General features: G+C 27.6%; 1 protein-coding gene across 1 annotated transcript in view; it reads left to right on the plus strand.

The window, feature by feature from the left end:
• LOC107167628 (neuropeptide Y receptor type 2-like) overlaps positions 1-20,691 on the plus strand; it is a 218,234-nt gene that overhangs the window by 71,160 nt on the left and 126,383 nt on the right. The window contains exon 2 of the mRNA XM_089223629.1: positions 7,156-7,809. Coding sequence (XP_089079755.1) covers positions 7,425-7,809 — 385 coding nt within the window. The 5' untranslated portion in view covers positions 7,156-7,424. The remainder of the gene's footprint in view (positions 1-7,155; positions 7,810-20,691) is intronic.

Genomic DNA, 20,691 nt, shown 5'->3' on the forward strand with positions numbered 1-20,691 from the left:
ACTTAGTATCCTTTACTTAATATCCTAATTTCTTCATATGAGTTTAATCCTTTCGCTATTTGTTGTTTATTATTCTAATCGTGGACCGTGGTCTTCCTTCATGCATCTTTAATTAAACCAAACAATTTATGATGTAAGTGAACTGGCTGATCTATTATTTATAATTTTATAAATAATTTTGACATATTTAAAATAATATAATTATAATATATTAATAAACTGTTGGTCGTCGATGATATATAGAGCTAAAAATCTATTTCCATATTTACTAGCGGTAAAATTGTATTATTTATTATGCATGACATTTTAGTTAATTTCGTTCAGTATATATTTTATCCTCGACTATAGTAAGTTATAGACATATTTTGGAGTGAATAACAGATACTTCTTTACATTGGTATTAATTATTACAACATATAAAAATGTCAAATTCACATAATATTATGACTTGATACTAACAGTGTTGTGTACATTTTAAGCGATCACTAATTTAAAGGCGGTAGAGATAGAGTTGGGAGTTTTGATTGAGTGGTTCAGTCAATGATTATGGGAGCTTTGAAGTTTCTCTTTCATTAAAGTTTATTTTCGGTGAAAACTTGTTTGATTTTTATATGCACTTCGCAATAGGTATATTGTGACGTTCACTTGAATCATTAAGAAAATATGTCATATTTTTTTACGGAAAATTTTGAGTATTCTGGAAATTACATCAAACTTCCTGGATAACTCATGAAGGATGTATTGGTGGTCAATGACTGCAATTTTGGTTGATTTCATGAAGCTTATTGGGATGAGATGGCCATTATTGGTGCATGATACATGATACTTATTTTATCGTATTTTGTTTATAGTTACGTCTTTAAGGGTAATTTTATACTATATTGAGGTTATCAATGATTGTTGATTATTTTCAAGATATTTTATTTTAATATTTTTTGACTGAAGATTTCTTTAAATAATTATATTTAAGAATGATATTGTATTTGGAACGTTCTATACATGTTGATTTTATTTCTTGTTACTGATCTATATAAATGTCATTAATGCAGCATTAGTTTTAATTTTTAGGATGTTAGATGTATTATTTTAATATGATTTGAACATAATTAATTTGTTCTTTACGACTTTACGATATTACTAGCACCAGTATTGAGGATTTTAATATCGAGATTAATGTTTATTAATACCTATTTTGTTTTATAAGTTTTAGAGTTTGTTTAGTTATTGGGAGAGTCGCATATTTTTAAAATATAAAAATGTAATATATAACATGAAATCGAGATTAAATAATAAAACAATAATATAATATAATTAATAAAATAAAAAGTATTAAAATTAGTAATTACCAAGTCACACACAGTATATTAATATGGTGTTAGAAATACCTATTATATTATTATAATACGATAAACGAGCTAGGTACTCTATCAAGGGTTTACACGTATACTAATTATATTATATTATATATTATATTCACTATTATAAAATTACTATCAGTTACATGTCACAACTTTATAAATCTCATGAATTCGTTTACTAGGCTAGCCACAAATTTGACCTGGATTTTATTATAAAAATATAACGCACTCATTAGATGTAACGGATTGAGATTATATTTTTAAAATCATTTGATGAGTTTGACAACAAAAATATCCCTTAAAACCACGCGTTTTAGGTTTTACGTTAAAATTGTGTTTTATAATATGCAATAACACAACGGTTGTTTTTTATATATCTTACAATTTATAGGTATACATATAATTATTGTAATTTAAAATGTAAATATTATTATACAATTGATGAACAAATAGTAAGTATGTTTACGTTCTATACTTGAAATAACGGTTCGAATGTGCTGTGCGCCTGTGCGGTGTCGTGCTTAATTACTGTGATAAAAACGCGTATTTTATTTACACGATGGTTGTTGACGATCAAAAACGTCGATATTTTTTTAATTGAATTTCCACGTCGTTTTGGAAAACCTGACGAAGCTATTTCATACGGTTGCAACTTGCAAGCGGGAGTGCTTTTTTATCATACTACCACGGTATATTTTTTAAGTATAAGAAGTAACAAATACAACATATATAAATAGAAACTCTTCGCTAGTAAGAAAAAAAAAAAAAAACATAAAAAAAAACGTTACAAACGATTTAAAGTCGACTGTACAGAAACTATCTTAAATGGCTCCCGATAGGTTAGGTTAACTTTTACGCAAACGTTTCCTCTGACCACATCCAATTTACAATCGTATAGATTAGTGTAACAAACATACACATACATGATAGAATAATATATTTTCAATCAATAGCTATAAGTGAGTCCAAGCAAGTTCTATGTTAGAGATTCTGCGTCTAAATATTTTGTGGAAGTTGATAGTCTTCATTAATATAACTTTCTAAAATTAAATTATTATACGTATTGGTTTAGTATCTGTAGGAACTATATCAACTGAGCTATCATTTACATACTCAGATGGTAAAAAAGCTCAAACGACATTTTTTTTAGACATGTCTAGCCTTATTCCTGTGTTATTTATTTTAATTAAGTAAATAATATCTTAATTATATTTTACGATTCAGCAATCATATTAAATCGATACAAAATATTTAGTACAGTTGGAAACGCTTCTTCGATTTTAATGTGGGCACTTTTTCAAAATCTAAATGTTTGTATAAAAAAAACTATATACTTACATAAAATATCCACACATATATTTATTTTATATATATATATCAAACTTGTTATGACATCAGAAGTAAATAGAGCTGAAACGTGTCGCGTTTTGTGATGAAATGACCATTTTTAAATCCTGAAAATGTATTTATGATATTATACAGACAGAATATTATAGAGTATAATTATAATATTATTAGATAAATAAGATAGATATATGATAAAATCCGTAGTGTCTAATTATATATTATATTAATTGTGAAGTAAACGAGGTGATTAACAACTCGATGAGTGTTGATAACGGAATGCTTGTTTGAGAATCGACCTAAGGTTTATTAAGCAAAAAGTCTACTTGTATAACTTACGTGTATAGAACATAAGATAGTAACATAATTATATACATAAATATATATATATATATATATAGGTATGTACGATGCTTATATATTAATAAATATTATAGTGTATTGGAGATCTAGCTACAGTGCGCGTCGTACACTTACTCATATATTATATATATTGATAGAGTGTTTAGAAAATATTTGTAGTGCACCAAGAATCCAGCAATTAGACATTCTTTAAGAAAACCAACCATCCAGATGACTTATTCTCACTGCTATACACATCATGTATGCCTATAAATAAATAATATATAAAGGCGTACTACAGCCGTAACAATAATATTTATTACTTCTTTTATATTAGAAACTCTCCTGGATAAAAGCTCAACCTCTAGAAAACCGTTGATGGTGGTCCGTCGAGGTTGAACTTTACAAATGTTTTTCTACGCACGTTTTTATTTATCGAGCATTTTTACTGAGGAAATATTTTACGTTCCCTATTTATATAAATGCAATGCGAAACGCGTGCGCATGTTTGTGACAGTAGGAACAGTTTAGGTAATGTATTATAATAACTACTATATTATAGCTATCTACCTCCTACTATAATACAAGCTAATACTCTCATCGCAAATAAATATGAGGATGTAATTTGTACAAACTAAAATTGCTTATCTTTTAACCAAAAAAATGTTTAATAAGTATGATTAGAAATTCTATCTATAATATTAAATTATATATAATACCTATATTTATATTTTTTTATATTGAAAATTATTATTAAATTTACGTACAGTAAAATTTAGTTAGACATGTGAAAGAAATGACAGTTGAAACCATAAATATTAATAATGTAAATTTTATTAAATTAATTTTTATCTTTTTATAAATTCAATTTAGGTACAATATTGTTATAGTTCGTTTCAGTCAAACTTTAAATGATAAAAAAATAAAAATAAAAAGGGATTTCGTTTTGCTGTATAGTGGTATAATACTATATATTTATTTATATAATATTTTATCATATTTAAAAGAAAATAGTGATACCAATCATTCAAAAAAAAAATTCAATAAATATAAGTACCCACATCGCCAGTATGAACACTGAACAACAATATCTATTGATTATTTCTAATAATACTTGATAATTTAATAATACTATGATAATCAAATAACATTCATAAAGCTAACTTAAAATAAACAAGTAAAATAAATTACTATTTCTTCTTAAATAATTGATTATTGAATCTGCGAGCCAGGAATAAATAAATTAGTAAAAGATTTAAATGTATTCAACTGATGAACATGATATAATTACAAAAAATTAGGGACTTTCTATAGATATATGGTAGGTATCAAGACGTATACTTGGTTATTGTTAGTAAGTTACTTTAAAATAATATGTGTTAAATTTTAATTTAACGATATATCATCGTGTTGATAGACAGCTAGCATGAAAACCGATATTAATTCTAAGGATATTATATATTAGATTGAACTAATTTTTACTAAAAACAAATTGAATTCATTTAACTATGATAAATCATATAATATTAAATATAGTTGTAATTTATTATCAACTTGTAATTAAAAGTGAATAATGCACAACAGATTTTTATTATTAGATTTAATATTTTTAAAATTTAATTGTGTGTAGTGAATAATATACAGCGTAGTGTTTCAAGCTCATATAAATAATATTTTTTTTACAACAAAATTAACTAAAAACAGTAACATTTCGTTTGAACTGATACAAAAAAAATGTGATGGATTTGATAATGTTTTTTTTTTTTTAATTCATAAATAAATCACTGTATATACCTGCTATTTTCACCAAATATTTACATTAGAATTATATAAACTTATACCTATACCCTTATATATATATATACGAGTATGTAGACTATATAACTTTATAAAATGATAACTTAAATATTTTGATAGCTGTGGATTTCAAATGTAATATATCTAATACAATGTTTTCATAAGTTGTTCCTACAGTAACTTATAATATCAAAAACACCATAACATATATAAATTAGAGTTTGAAACTTTTTCAATTAATCGTATACCAATATATAAATAGCTTAAAATTAGTCTAAAATATTTCCATTTTTTCAGCTATTTATAGTCATTTAAAATTTTTTTTTCTATTCATTTTGATTAAAAAATGTATGCCTGGTCAAAATAACTGAAAACTATTTAAATTCCAATCAATCAGGTATTCACTCCTAAAATTACGATTTTAGTTGTTTTAATTATTTTCAAAGTGTATATTTAGTGTAACAACATGATGTATTTATTTAATTTTTTACTTAAATTATTATTATTATCAATATTTGATAAATATATTTGACAAAATATATTATTAAGTCTTTATAGACTTTAAATTTTTCAAATTTTTCTTATCTAGGTGTTATTACTTTTAAATGTCAATAAAAACTTTGACCTCAATTAATAAACATTAAAATTAAATCCAAGAATTATTTGTATTTTAGAAATTTAATAAGTATTTAACAAAATCTTATTAACATCAATATACATGATATATACTAAACTGATAAATGGACATCGAGATACACTTAATCCAATGTTTATCCTATACTTTGGCATGTCAACAACTTATACAAATAACCGAACAAAAATCTATTCTTTCTGAGAAAATATCTACATAATTCTAAAGAGAATTTCACGTCATACTTTGCTTCATGAGTACACAATTATGTATATATTATATATACATATAGTACACATAATTTAATTGGATAAATTATATATATTATTATTTTGGTTATGGAAAAATTTTTTGTCATCGCATTGTGTTCATTGTGTGTATTGTGCGTGCATTGTTAATTTGTTCTATAGATTATTATTACTATAAGTAAGTATTCAACAAAGAAAAGTCGATTTTACTTACTTATTATTATTTCATATGCTGCATGTTATATGGCTATTATGTGATACAAGAGCTTAAAAATAAATATGAACGATGTTTTCGTAAGTTGGGATTGTATACTATACTACTTATACCATTAGTTTTGTCACATTACGATTCTGTAGTATAATATTATATGGATATTCACTTATTGTGTTTGAGTGTATACAACATAACATAACAATAGGAATGAGTTTGAAATTTTTTTCTTATTCTTTTTCATAAAACTTTGATAAAAGCTGTTATTGAAAATAATAATATATTTGATAATGTTGAATTGTAAAAAGTTCGTATACAGAATAAAACAGGTCTTGCGTGTGTCATAAAAAAAATAACATATAGACAACCTGTCTAAATTATGTAAGGCAGCCATACGTCGAGTATAATTGTTTCTATACAACCACCTGTAGGTAAGGTGTTTTCAATGAACTGAAAACCTGTAGCACGTGTGCGCACGTTGAAAAACTTTTTTATATTTCAATATTTTATAGATACATTATAATAATAATTATAATATATCTATTATTTGCGTTACTTAATATGTCTCCTATACAAGAAATATGTATGAGTCACAAATATTTTTTCGTTAGTATGTGTATAATTAAATAGCCACTATGACAACAAAAATCATAAAAAAATTGGGCAAAAACAAAAGGTGTGTCTAGGCTAACTTATGTTAAAAAAAGTTTTGTATACTTCATATTTCACATATGTCATATTTTATTTTTAAAACTTTAAAATATTAAGATACATAGGAGGGGGGATTTCAGAATAGGACCACATGGTTATTGACTATTGAAGAAATTTTTTACTGACAGTACTTTAATAAACTAATAATAAAATATTTTAAGTTAAATTGTAATATCACTTATGGTTTATTGACTAGGTATTGAATAAATTTACCACGTTCGACCAGTGTACGCGAAAGAAGTTTAGTAGCTCAATGGTAAAATAATATAAAATATATTGTTACATTTTTCCGAACAAAAAAAAAACTGTTTCGGGACGTTAACTACACGACTGGCTACACTACAATACTTGCCTTTTTCTATATTGTCAAGTGGTCAAATTAGCTTTTTTGCACTTCAAATTAATGTTTCTCGTTTTATTACAAAAGATTATACTGTCCACTGAATACTCCAAACACTCTATATACATGTATAGAGAGAGGGAGAAATAATGTCGTACTTATATTGTTCACAGGATGACAGATAGTCCGGCCGGAGACGTGAGACGGATTCGTCTTCGGAATGATTGACGATACGGTGGTGAATGACGCGTAGAAGAAACGCCCGGAAATCGGCAGTGGAAGAAAAAACTGTGGTGTCAGGTTCGACAGATCGCCCAGAAGGATAGATTCGAGGAGAGAGGAACTGCTCAGAAAAAATAAATAAATATTATTTTGCCATCGCATTAGAATCCGTACGGGGAAACACGAAAGGGGGCAAAAACAGAGTAGGTTTACGGCTGAAATGGCCAACGGCAGTGGTGGTGGAAGTGGCGGTGGCGCGGGTGGCGGCGGCGGTGGATTTGAGGCGCTGCAAAACGTCGTACCCAACGTGTTTCCGCCCATATACATACCAACTGGTCCCGGATCTAACGGCACGAACGCCATCAACTATACCGAGGCCATCGAACGCGAATACGTTGAAGACTACGTTTTCCAGTCCGCTTTCTCGTTCGTCTATCTGCTCATATTCACGCTGGGCGTGTTCGGCAACGTGCTCGTCGTGTACGTAGTGTGGGCCAACAAACACATGCGCACCGTCACCAACATATTCATCGTCAACCTGGCCGTGTCCGACATCATGCTCTGTGGGCTGGCCGTGCCGTTTACGCCACTCTACACCTTCACCGGTAAGTGAATCGCATGTAACAGATTATCATCCGAATACGAGATACATAATAATAATATATCACATTGAATGCGCGTACACAGGTAATGTGGACGACGATATTTTATAATGTTCGAGTAGGTGCGCCTATTCACATTTTTACGACTGCAGTCAATTTCCGGACACTTAACTAGAACCAGGCACTGCACAGTGCACGCCGTTTTGTATTATCGGCTTCCCTCACCAACGCGGCAAACGCGTACCGTCTAAATCGTCTTTGTTCTATTACTGAACATGACATCGACATGTTTATGTTACGGGTGTCTTTCAATGCTTGGCTAATGTTTGTTTTAGCTTACTGTGAGATTCGGGGTAGAGCGATGTTCGTATTGGTGTTATTACAACGATATTGTTTTTTATTTTTATTGTGTCTGTCATCAACACCACCTTTTGGTGCAATAAAAATACGTCAATCGTCAAGTATAATTTGAGAGTGTTATCTATAGTAGAAAATAAAATCTATAGTTTTGAAAAAGTAAACAAAAATAGCCGCATTTTTTTAAAATAATTTGAAAACTTTTAAGCAAGTCGTAGAAAAAATAGAATATTTACGAACAAAGTTTTTAAAAACTGGCTACATTTTTTTTCTTTTTAATTTAAAAACTCATAGACGTATATAATTTCATTTTTCTCCAAATATTTATAGTATCATTATTACTAGTAGACATAAAATAGTTTTCAAAATATTAATGGTCTTGTTGTTTGAGGTGTTAAATTTGAATTTAATAATAAATCATGGCATGCAAAAAACAATTTGAGTACAGGGATACTAAGCGAAATATTGATCCACTACTACGCTTATCTAAACTTTTAATACTTATAAAGTACTAGTTTAAAATTTGATTTTTATAAATTGAAATACGCTGAATAATATTCGCTTTTAAAATATGATAAAAAAATTGTTTTATCATTTTAAAATGCAAAAGTTTAGTATAATGATTAGGTATAGAAATTTTTTTTTAATATTGTATGGAAATTAACTAAAAATTATGTAAAAGAAATATTTTTAAAAACGTTAGTGTTTACAGAAATTTAGAGTGCCTTTCATTAAATAAATCATGAAGTATTTATATCATATTATTGTGTCAATAAATTTTGAGCCAATATCGACTTATCATATAACGGTGTGCATAGGTTTGTGGTATAAGTAGTCTATAGCTTAAACAAGTCTTGATTAAAATGAATGTTAAAAATTTAAAAATAATTATTATTGTGTATATAAAACTATAAAAGAAATAACGCAAAAAATTTAAATTCCCACACTTAATATTATTAAATTACATCAAAACAAAACAAAAATTGTTATTTTTCATATAAGTAACGAATTTTATAAAAATATAAGGGTCTATACTCTATAATATTAGAATTGTGCTTGTATATTTTTAAAAATTTTTAGGTTTCAAATGGTTTTGGTTATTTTTTATATTCAAATAATTTTTATTTTGTTTTTAAGTATTTGAGGATCGATTTATTAAAACCATGAAAATATGCAAATTTGAATTTTATGATGCTTGTAATATAAAAACAATAAAATAAATGTGTGCATTTAATATATTAGTCATTGATTTATTACTTACCTAATATACCTAAATAATAATAATAATTAATAACTTTGGTGAAAATTTTGGGACTTTACTAACACTGATTGTTTATCCTAAGATTTACCAAATCTCGTTTGTAAAAATCCGAACTACAAAAATCATTCGGGGTTTGACTAAACGATGTTGTGTACCCTAGATTTTACCAACAATAGTCGGCGAAACCTATAGGATTTACCGGTAAATCCTAGGTTTAACCAGTATTCGTACTTTTACCGTAATACATATATTATACAATATAAGTATTAACGAACCGTTTGATATAAATGTTTTTCTTAATGACCATAGAAGCAATAATATATCTAATATCTATAACCATTCCCATAGAAATAAATGGCTGGAGCTTATACATTTGTTGGCTATTGAACAAATTCACATAATTTTTTGGAGACTTTGGAAGAGTTTATTGCTTAGTTTTTATATTCATATAGTTGCTATAGGATGGCGCACACACAAATTTCATCATGGTTCACAACAATTGAATATTTTAGTTTGGATATAGGGTTGCTATTGTTTACCGAAATAAAATAGATTTAATATTATAATCCATATAATACATAACAATAAATACATGTTTTTAGTTTACATGGGTACTCAAAGACTACTTATTCATTTTGACACAAATTCTAAAGATTGCTCTTAGAGTTATCAAGAAAGTTAGAGAGTAGTTTGAATCATGTTCGAAAATATATCAAGCATTATATCTAATCTGCCATAGGTGAATTTATCATCTAGGTTGAATTAGTTCATTAAGTGAAGTAGGTACACTAAATGGAGTTACACTTATAGGTTATAATTATAGTATATTGTTATAGATAGTAAATATTCGTAGTGCTATACCTATTTATTATTCAATAATGTTCTTCCGGACAAAGCCTGGTTATTTAGCTAGTATTAAACATGAATAAATAAATATATTTTAGCAGTATTGTGGACTTAATGTTGAATAATATAACGGACGCTCGTCATATTATTTGAATCGTTTGAGATTATATGACGCAATCATAATAATACTGTATTCATTATGCTGTACAAAATATTATAATATTCAACTTTAAAAAAAACTTTTATGTATTTATTTTTCAAAATGATCTTTCGACAACCATTATAGCTTAGCTTGTATGGATTATTGTTAAATATGAGGGTTAAACGGAGCTTAAGAAGGACTCTACAACAACTATTATAACGAGGCAAGTCATTAAACTTTGATTTTTTTAGTTTTAGTTTTTAGTGATAATCTAAATATTTATACTTACGGACATGGTGATTAAAAATAAACAATCCTTGTCTATTATCTGTTAACTAAATTTGTATGAATTCATTATACTAACGTTAAATTTGTGCTGTCATTCATCACTTTTTTATTTGATTCAATTGTTAAATATGGAACAATTCATTGAAATAAAGAAATTATCAATTTTAAACTCAAAGAAGGTACCTATTCAATCATTTAATATCTGTGTCCAGGCATAATAGGCATATTTGAAGTTATCAAAAATTATAATTTTAATTTTTAATGTGGAAATTAATTGTTTAAATTGATTACGTATTGTGTTTAGTTTCTGAGCCTTTTAAAATTTAAAAAATGTCACAATATAATAGTATATTATAATTTTAAATTTATATTAATATATACATGTTAAACATATTATCTTATATATTATATAGTATATAGTATACAATTATACATGAAACATGATATTATAACAATAATACAACTTATACGATAGAATATTGTAGTGTTTCAATTTTGAACTGTCACTTTTTTGTGTGTGTGTGTTTTATAGTTTAAAAAAAATTATATTGTTTTTTTAACTATAACTAATTATGCAAAACGGGCTGATAAATAATTTTAGCTTTTAGGACATGACTTTGTATGTTAGCATTAAAACACAATTTTTGGTTTGATTTAAATATTACTAAGAACAATATCATACGGCTGAGCGATTTACATGTTTTTCTACTATTTTGTAGCTGGTCTATACTACACTCGTACACATTATACCATCATAACATATTTAATATGTATCCCACGTACAATCGGTTTGAGATTGATTATTTTTAATTGAAAAAAAATAATTTATCAATTTTAATTTTTTTTTTTTTTGCTGACTTTTCTAAGTTTATTCGGTTGTATAAATGACAACTATAATATTGGTGTCGGATCAAGTTGGCAGGTGGGTTTTGATGGGTTTTTGTGTGTGGGTGAGAGTAGTGACTCACCCAAATAATCTCGTGCCTGATAGTCATCAATTCAGTGTCTTCTTGTTCTCCGTTCAGGCAGGACCAAACCGTTAAATTGAATGATGATGGCGAGTGCACTTCTGGCGCCATGACGTGCTGTCCACATTGAGTGATTTTCAAATCCCGTACCATCATGACGGTGACGAGAGAATTTCATTTTTTTTTTATTGGCATTTCAGTAAGTCGTACGCTTTCAAATAAGATTGAATTTTTTCTTGTACAGTTACATTTGTATTCAAATCTTCACGTCGATATATCTACGTGGATTGTCAAAATATTTTCTCGTAAAATAGGTATTTGCAATTCGAACGATCAAAAAAGAAAAATATATCATAAAAATATTATTTTTGTTAGGTACTTATTTATTTATTTTCTATCGAATTAAACATAATGTCTGTACATACATAAGATATATTTGAGAACCAATTCTTAACAATGCGTTTTATAGATTTTATTAAATAACAAGTTATTCTACACGTTTTTTGTGCAATAAAAATAATGCAATGAACGCATCTGTAGTAACCTTTATATTTCTCATAATTTTCACTCATCGTCATCAAATAGTAGGTAAGACTTCGATCTCAGCTATAGTTATTAACTATTATATTATTACATATTATACTAGCCTAAAGATAGAAAGTGTCCGCGGATCTAGAGTAATCTCAATTCTGTCCAAATTATAGTTAAAAATTGTAATATAGTTAAATTTAGAATATTTTACTAAACTTTTTACATTTATTATAATCATGTGACATTTTGCTTTCGATCAAACAATGTGCAGAACAGATACATATTTTATTATTCTGTAAAATTATGTATCAGTATACTTTAAAATTTTGATTTAATAAAAACATATTCATATATAAATATGTAAAAAAACGGATTTTATGAATAATAATAATATAAAAAGTTGCGTTTACGGTCAAATATTGTGTTGTTACATTATGCTATTTTACGATACGGTTTGAAAACGTATCGTATTATTTTTATCTAAAATTGTGTTTTTTTATTGTTTATTTATTTTACCATCAAACAGTAATATCATATCAGAATCGGTTGTAGTCTGTAGACTTCGTGTATACGATATTATTATATTTGGAAGTACTCTATATTATTATATGACTACGTGGGGAGTATATAGAACGCAAAAAGTATCCTTGTACACACACTCGCAAGTACGCACAATCAAACACAGTTCGCTATTTACAGTGCATAATGGCCGCAGACGTATTGTGTACATAATATATATATTATAAGATTGCCCTCACTTAGAGCTTGTTAGTTCTGTTCGGTCAACCGAAAAATGTTTACTCGGTGTATATTGTTTTAATCAATTGAAAATGAAGAAAAAAAGGATGTCCACGGCCTCGGTTGTTGACCAATGTATTTTTGTCCCAGCCGTACGACGTTTCACGTGATCCTATGTATGCATATATTTAGTATATATTTAATTTATAATTACACATGTATAATGGTATACAATTAAAAAAGCATTATGACTTAATTTTCGATCCTCTTTTTAAATCCTTAGTTTGGTGGTGGTAGAGAGGGCTCAAGAGAGGGCTCAAGAGAGGGCTCAAGAGAGGGCTCAAGAGAGGGCTCAAGAGAGGGCTCAAAATGTACAAATAAAAAAAACATTAATATTATAATATACTTATCTGCTACCGTAAAAAAAATGTACACACATAAATAAAATGTTATAGAGCTTTAAGTAGTCGGGTGGCACTACTGAGTGACCTCCCCCATTTGTCAATCTCGCAATGTAAATATTTTATCAAAATTACTTATTGTACTAAATTGTTGTATAGATTGTAATTATTTTAATAAATAAAAATAAGTACTTTAATTTTATGTATTTAAGTAATTTAAGTACTTATATTTGGTTATGAAACGAGCTACGGGAAATGTATTATAGTAATAACTAATTTTGTATTATATATTATTATCTCACGACGATGCATAGTTCTTTATATTTTTAATACATTTTTGTAAGTTACGAAAACCTGTTAATTTCCCGAATCGACTTATACATTTATATAAATATGAACACACATAATGTAATAAATGTCGATATAAGTAATGGCTTTTAAGAAAATTACAAGAACTAAAAAAATATAACGATATGACAGCAATATAGATTTCTCTGTTATTTACTTTAATTTCATTTCTCTTTTTTTACTTCTCAATTTTTTTTTTTAAATATCTAATTAGTTTTTAAAATTAAAACATGTTTTAATTTTATTATTTAAACTCCATATACCCATTGAATATTAATATAATATACGTAGGTACTATATGTCGTCCAAAAAATCATGTTATATTTTTTATGCTTTGATCAAATTGAAAACAAAAATAAAATCCAATTATAAATATATAAATATATATCGATCAATGTGTTTTATGTCTTATGTGTATATTATATTTATTTATTGAAATCCAAATGTTTTACCATGGCTGACTCTAAGTTGAGTTCTGCTCACTGCTCACTGTTATTGCACGTGATACGTCCTTAATACATATATCCTCTTCATGTAAGTAAAATATATAAAATTTTATTTATGGAAAGTTATCAAACGTGAATCGATTAAAAAAAAATTTTTTTTTCTAAAATAGATCAAATGGGAAGAGGGAAACGTGTACTGCCACCATAATATAGTACTACGCACTATACGTTAGGTTAGGTAGAATTTCCAGTATGATACGGTCCGTCATTTTTCGACGGCCCGAGATTGTGAATAATTAAAATCAATTTCGTTATCTTATAAACATACCCGTTTATTAGTTCAAACTAACATTATGATAGTAAATGAAATGTGGAATAAGTTATTTCCGAACCGTGCAGTTGGCTTGGATAAACAGATTGCAACTGACGGTGTCAGGCCTGTAGTGGCGCGACCAAAAAAGTATACGATTTAAGGTCTTAAAAATTATACAATGTTAATGGGAGGCGAGTTACACATATTCTGCCACGGCCTTGTAAAGACGTGTTGAGTTCTGTGCGCTCGTAGTGAAAACCTAAGTAGGCTCACTAGGGTGAAATTGAACTGTTGGTTCTTAAATGAACCTTTTTTGTCAATCGCGATGGTAGGTCGACTGTGCGTATCTAACCGCGTGTGAGCCGCTGGCAGATGTACGCAAAGTGAATTATCATGTAATGACATTGCGTGCGTCGGCCGCTGCCTCGTCCCACGAGTGTCTTCGCTGCTTGAGTCCGGAGCGTAATCTGTAGGTAATAACGCCGAGTATCTTCGGTGATTAGGTCCGGAGCGTAGAAACCAACACTGTGTTCGTCGTTTGTCGTGGTATGTTGAAAATTATTTCGATGTTGATGATGGTAGTTTTGATTGAAGAAGGTGTCTTGAATTGGAAAAATGCCCGGTATAATATATGTTACAGCTAAAGTGTTGAATTCCATTATTTTATGAAATAACTAGGTAGTTCATGAATTACCTACGAATGTTAGTTAAAGTATGAAATAATACATGAAAATTATACTTTAACTAGTTATTTCATAGAATATCTAGTTGTTCTATAAAATTTCAATTTGATATCCGTTAAAGTATAAAATACATTAACATTTTAAATATATATTAAAATATTTTATTTTACTGAATTAATTGTAGTTATATTATTTATTTATTTGTACATGTAAGACTATTGTGACATTTAGAGTTGCACAATTCCTCTTTTTTTCTACAAACACATCGCTTTGTATCACATTTTTTGGTGCTAGTGCACTTAAAAAAACCCTGACCAGTTCCCAGTGACTGCGCAGTTACCGCAGATGTTAATGTAATACTTTCATTTGAAACAGCGTCTAAAGGTAACAAATTAAGTTAGGGTTAGGTTAGGTTAGGATACCGGCAAAAATGACGTCAATCTTATCTGATTTAATATGTTATATTAAATTGTTGAAAATGTTGGAGCTATATTTATTTTTCTTGATATTTTGTCATTTATAATTTGACACATTAACGAAGTGATTCCAGGGAATGTATAAAAGTATAAAATAATTAGTTTAAGTATAAATTATATACATTACCTAAAAACTTTAGTTATTTTATAAATTACCTAGTTATTTAATAAACTAAATGATTCAACACTTTAACTGTAACATATATACTATATAGGTATACTATATGATCCTTACTGAATAGTAAACCACCAGTGTTCCGCCGTGCATGCCTGTGCTTACTGTCGGTATGAGTTTTGTTATTATGGAATCACTTTTGGACTTACAGATATGTGTGAGGTGTTGTTGTCTTCGTCATTATCTCCTCTATCCATTGCCGTAATTCTGGGGATATGAGATGAATCTAAAGGTTTTAAATTCACGACTAAATCCCTCCGATGGTATTGTTTTTATATGCTGTATTGTGCTTGGTGGTCTTTTTCAGGACCGTTTTATGTGGTGAAGGTTACACCGTTACAAGTAATAATATAATAAAACTATGAGTACGTTATATAGGCTATAAGTGCATTCAAATCGCAGCCAAACGGTGAATTTTTGGCCGCATGAAAAGTATGGAATTGCGTTCATGTGCAATGTGCATATAATCACTCTTTTATCTTCTGATCCACAATTTTTCACGTGTGGAAGTTTATAATGATGTATCAGTGTTTAATGATTTTTATATACTTAATATGCTTATAAATAATAATTTGTATTGTGCAGAATGACTTGTCGAATCTCGACACTATAACAACTGAAGCTAAGCATAATACAGAATGCGCACATCATAGGTCGTTTATAAATAACTTTGTGAAATTTACGAAACTAGATTTATGTACATACAATATATGGTTAGTGTATGCATTATATTAAACACAATAATTCACCAATTATTCTGACCCTTTTGATCTACCTCCTTATAATGTATTAATCAATTATTTTATTATTTATGATTTTTGGTATTTTGGTATATACATACCAACATACTATAGAATTAAAACCCATTTATAAAAAAAAAACATTTTCAGGATTTTTATACCACATAAGGAGGTACCTATACTGTTATAACAATAGTGCTAATTTTTCATCTATTGAAAACACTTATTTTTACCATAGATTATTCATACAAGCGTTGTTCTCTTTAAAATACGAGGTGTGTTTCACAACAGGTTAAGTTAGTAAAAATGATGTTGTAATTCGAGTAATAAAATTTGATCTCAAAAAAATTAACCAATCCTGTATTACTAGCTAAGAAGTACATTTTATTTTTTTCCTAAGACAATTAATACTAATGTTTAATTATGGTTTTTTTTTTAAATTATTCATCGACATAGTTAATTATGTTAGGTAAATAGTATTGACACTTAACAATAACCTCACATGAGTATAATCAGTATTTTATTAGTGTTATCATTAAGATACCTACTTTGAAATATATCTTTAAGCTAATTATAATTTTTTACAGATAAGATATGGTCTTAATTAAACTAGATGTATCTATCATAGTTAAAATATGTAGATAAAATTACCAGAGATACAATAACAGTTCATGAACATGCATGTTTAATATTTTAAACAATTTTACAAACAAATATAAAATATAATATAAAAAAGTTAAGTTTTCTTTCATATATACTAATAATTCATAGTGTTCATACATATTAATTTAAGTACATATTTCAAAATGTATAAAATAAAAACGAGAGCAGCTTACATATAAAAATCAGCTCGTGTGTAAAACAACATTTGTCAGAACGTTTACAGTATAATATTATTTTAACCTAACAACAAATTTTTCGTTTAAGCATAATAGTTAGCATGTGGTATAGCAGGTTACCTACCTAACGTAACAGTATTTTTATTATAATTATAGAATAATACAAATCTAGACAAAAAATATTATAATATGTATATCACGTAGAATGCTTAAATGTGTATATAAATATATGTATGTATATATTCGCCTGGCATAGTAAATGTCCAATGGAAGCTGTCACTCGCACTCAAGGGAGTTGAATGTAAAAAAAAATCAATCTTGCATGCATGGAACATGTATCATACTAATATATTATACTATATTATAATAATATCATATTATAATATTACCAAATGTGAGCACTGAGTATAACAGAAAATTTAGAGTTTATGGTATTTGTAATACACAATATATTATTTTGTGCATATACGTGTGTGTAGTCAGCGTACAGTCAGACGATCATTTTATCTTTTCTGTGAATGACAAGCAATTTATTGTGGTACGTTGCTTATACCTATAATACATTACCTGTTCAGGTACCTATTGTATTTGGAATTCTTTATTATGTGTTATTACACTTGATCAAAATACAACTTTAACTTTAAATCTGTTTTGATTAATTGATATAATTCAGTTTTTTTTTTATTAATAATACCTAATAAAATATGTTTTTGACAGGTGTTGTAGGAATTTTATATTTATTTAGTTTTTCCCTATACTTTTGACAATATATTTTTTATTTTACCGTTTACTCCACAGTGATTACTCAACTGCATGCTTTGTACACCTATCGGATGATTTTCTTTTGTGTTTGGAAAACTGTGTATTATACTGTTATTTTGGTATAGGCACTAACTGAGTCACCATGTGACTGAGTGAGTGTGCATTTTAGATATGCAACTATTAGCCAGTCATATTTATCCATTTTTTTTCCGTTATTTGAGAATTTATAATCTGTAGTCTACACATAATAAGTAAATATGATGTATTAAAAATAATATAAAATAGTTTCAGCTTTGAAAGTCATATTTATTATTGATAATTTAATCAACTATGTATAAATGATAATGTTTTCATTATTTTTGTTTAGATAACGTATCTATTTTTCCTTTTTTCTATTAACACCTAATTAATGATAAATTAATTATTATTATTATTATGATTATAAAGTAAAGATTATGGTTTTTACTTAGACTTATTGGTAATCGTTTTATCGATGCAATGTGTAACAAATTATTATAATTACAAATATTGTAGGTGACTACTAAGTTACAAAAGAAGCGTTTCAACCTAACAATATTACGTGAATAATATCGAATACAAAATAATTTTGCTATCTTTTACCACAGTAAATTTTTATCAGACAAAATAACAATTTAAGAAAACATAATATTGTATATTATATTTTATGTACTAACTGTATCTGTAATCTGTATGAACATATTTGACACTATGAAAAAGTCCCTTTATTTCCAACAAGTCAACCCTTGTTAATAATTTCTCAAAGTCTGTCACAAGCCATTGCCATAAGTATTTATAATACCTATACCCATTTTGAAAATACCGTTGGCTGTCACGTTCTTAGAAGTTACTGAATGTGTATATGGATGTGTATATACAGTTCTATACCTATGTATAAACATACGTCTTGTTGAAACATGTCGACCAAATTGTAGATAAAATGGTCATCTTGTACCCACTGCTGCAAAATATAACCACTGCGAGTAATGTGATTTAAATAAAAGGCCGTTTGCCCCATTTCTGAGATTAAATTTCACAATTTACAAGTGATGACTAAAGAGAATATTATATCTAATTCATAAATATATGTACGTGTTCTACAGAACATACTTTTTCAGACGATACATATCCATGTATTTATTTCGTTAAAATTAGAACATTAATTGTATTTTGTAAGTAAATATAATATTTACTTAGTACCTACATCTATATTAACATAGCCTTACTTTGTTTAATAAAATAAGAGTATTTGAATACGACATTACACATTTACACTTCGAATTATTGCTATATAAAATATCTTGTGTACTTCATTTTAAAATACGTTAAATTCACATTGAGTTTTTTTTTTCATTTCGATAATTCAATATTTATGTGTAACAATATATTTAATTCAGTATACAGTAAAATATAGATTTCATGAATCATACGCGATAATAATATATTATATTGTTTGATCATATTATATAATAGTTTATATATATTATATATATATTATTGCGTATTCCATATTTATTATTTCTTCCAGTCTCTTGACCGTATATCTGTATAATTCACCAATTGACCGTTTAAGTTAGGAATTATGGTGTATTATTTATTTGAATAAGCCTGTATCTAAAATTTATTATTATATATATATATATATACAGGCATAAAGATATATATAATATAATATTACTATGTATAATATATATTCCTTATGTTCCTTATGTGTGTAAAGCTTGACTTCAGTAAATCTTTCCGGTCCCGTATACCATAAACTCTTGAGTTACCTCTAATACAGGTAATATTTTGATCAAACGAATCTACATTATTATCCTGCTGTTAAACGAAAACTTTGTAAGCATTTCCTCAGGTTTAGAGAAATACGATATAATCCATGTTGTTATAAATAATATAATTTTAGGTAATATGTTTTAATCTATACTAATAATATTATAAAGAGGAAAGATTTGAATGTTTGTATTGAATAGGTGTCGAAACTACTAGACTGATTTAAATTAAATTTGGTACATAGATAGTTTAGAAATCGAGAAAAAACATAGGCTACTTTTTGATTTTAAAAAAAGGGCTGTAAGGGGCTGTAAGAGGCTTAAATAAGGGATGGTATATATTATAACGCCGTAACCACATGGCATTGCCCTGGGTGCGCTGACACTAATAATAAATATAGATATATAATATATACAATCGATTGTACGACTTATCGTCGTATTTATTATTAGTGTCAGCACACACTCACAAACAATACATTACACTCGGAATTTCCAACGATCGTCGTTTTGGTCAGGTCAATTTCAAGAAATTAAGATCACGGCTCACTCACGTGGTTGGCTCACTATATAGTGGTTGTGTGCGACAGCGAATATTTTTCCTATTTATTTTTTTAATCATTTTCAAATACCCAAAAGACCAAGATCTCAACTTTCTACAAATAGTTCACAGGCTAGGCTAATTAAAATACATCGTGAAAGAGAATCTCCATCAGAAACTAAACATTGTTTTGCAAGTCAGAGAGAATACGCGTTGCGCGTACAAGAAAGTCAAGTATCG

The sequence above is a fragment of the Diuraphis noxia genome, unplaced genomic scaffold (assembly GCF_037042655.1).
Source record: "Diuraphis noxia isolate RWA-SAM2 unplaced genomic scaffold, SU_Dnox_SAM2 contig0003, whole genome shotgun sequence".
In the NCBI taxonomy this organism is placed as follows: Eukaryota; Metazoa; Arthropoda; class Insecta; order Hemiptera; family Aphididae; genus Diuraphis; species Diuraphis noxia.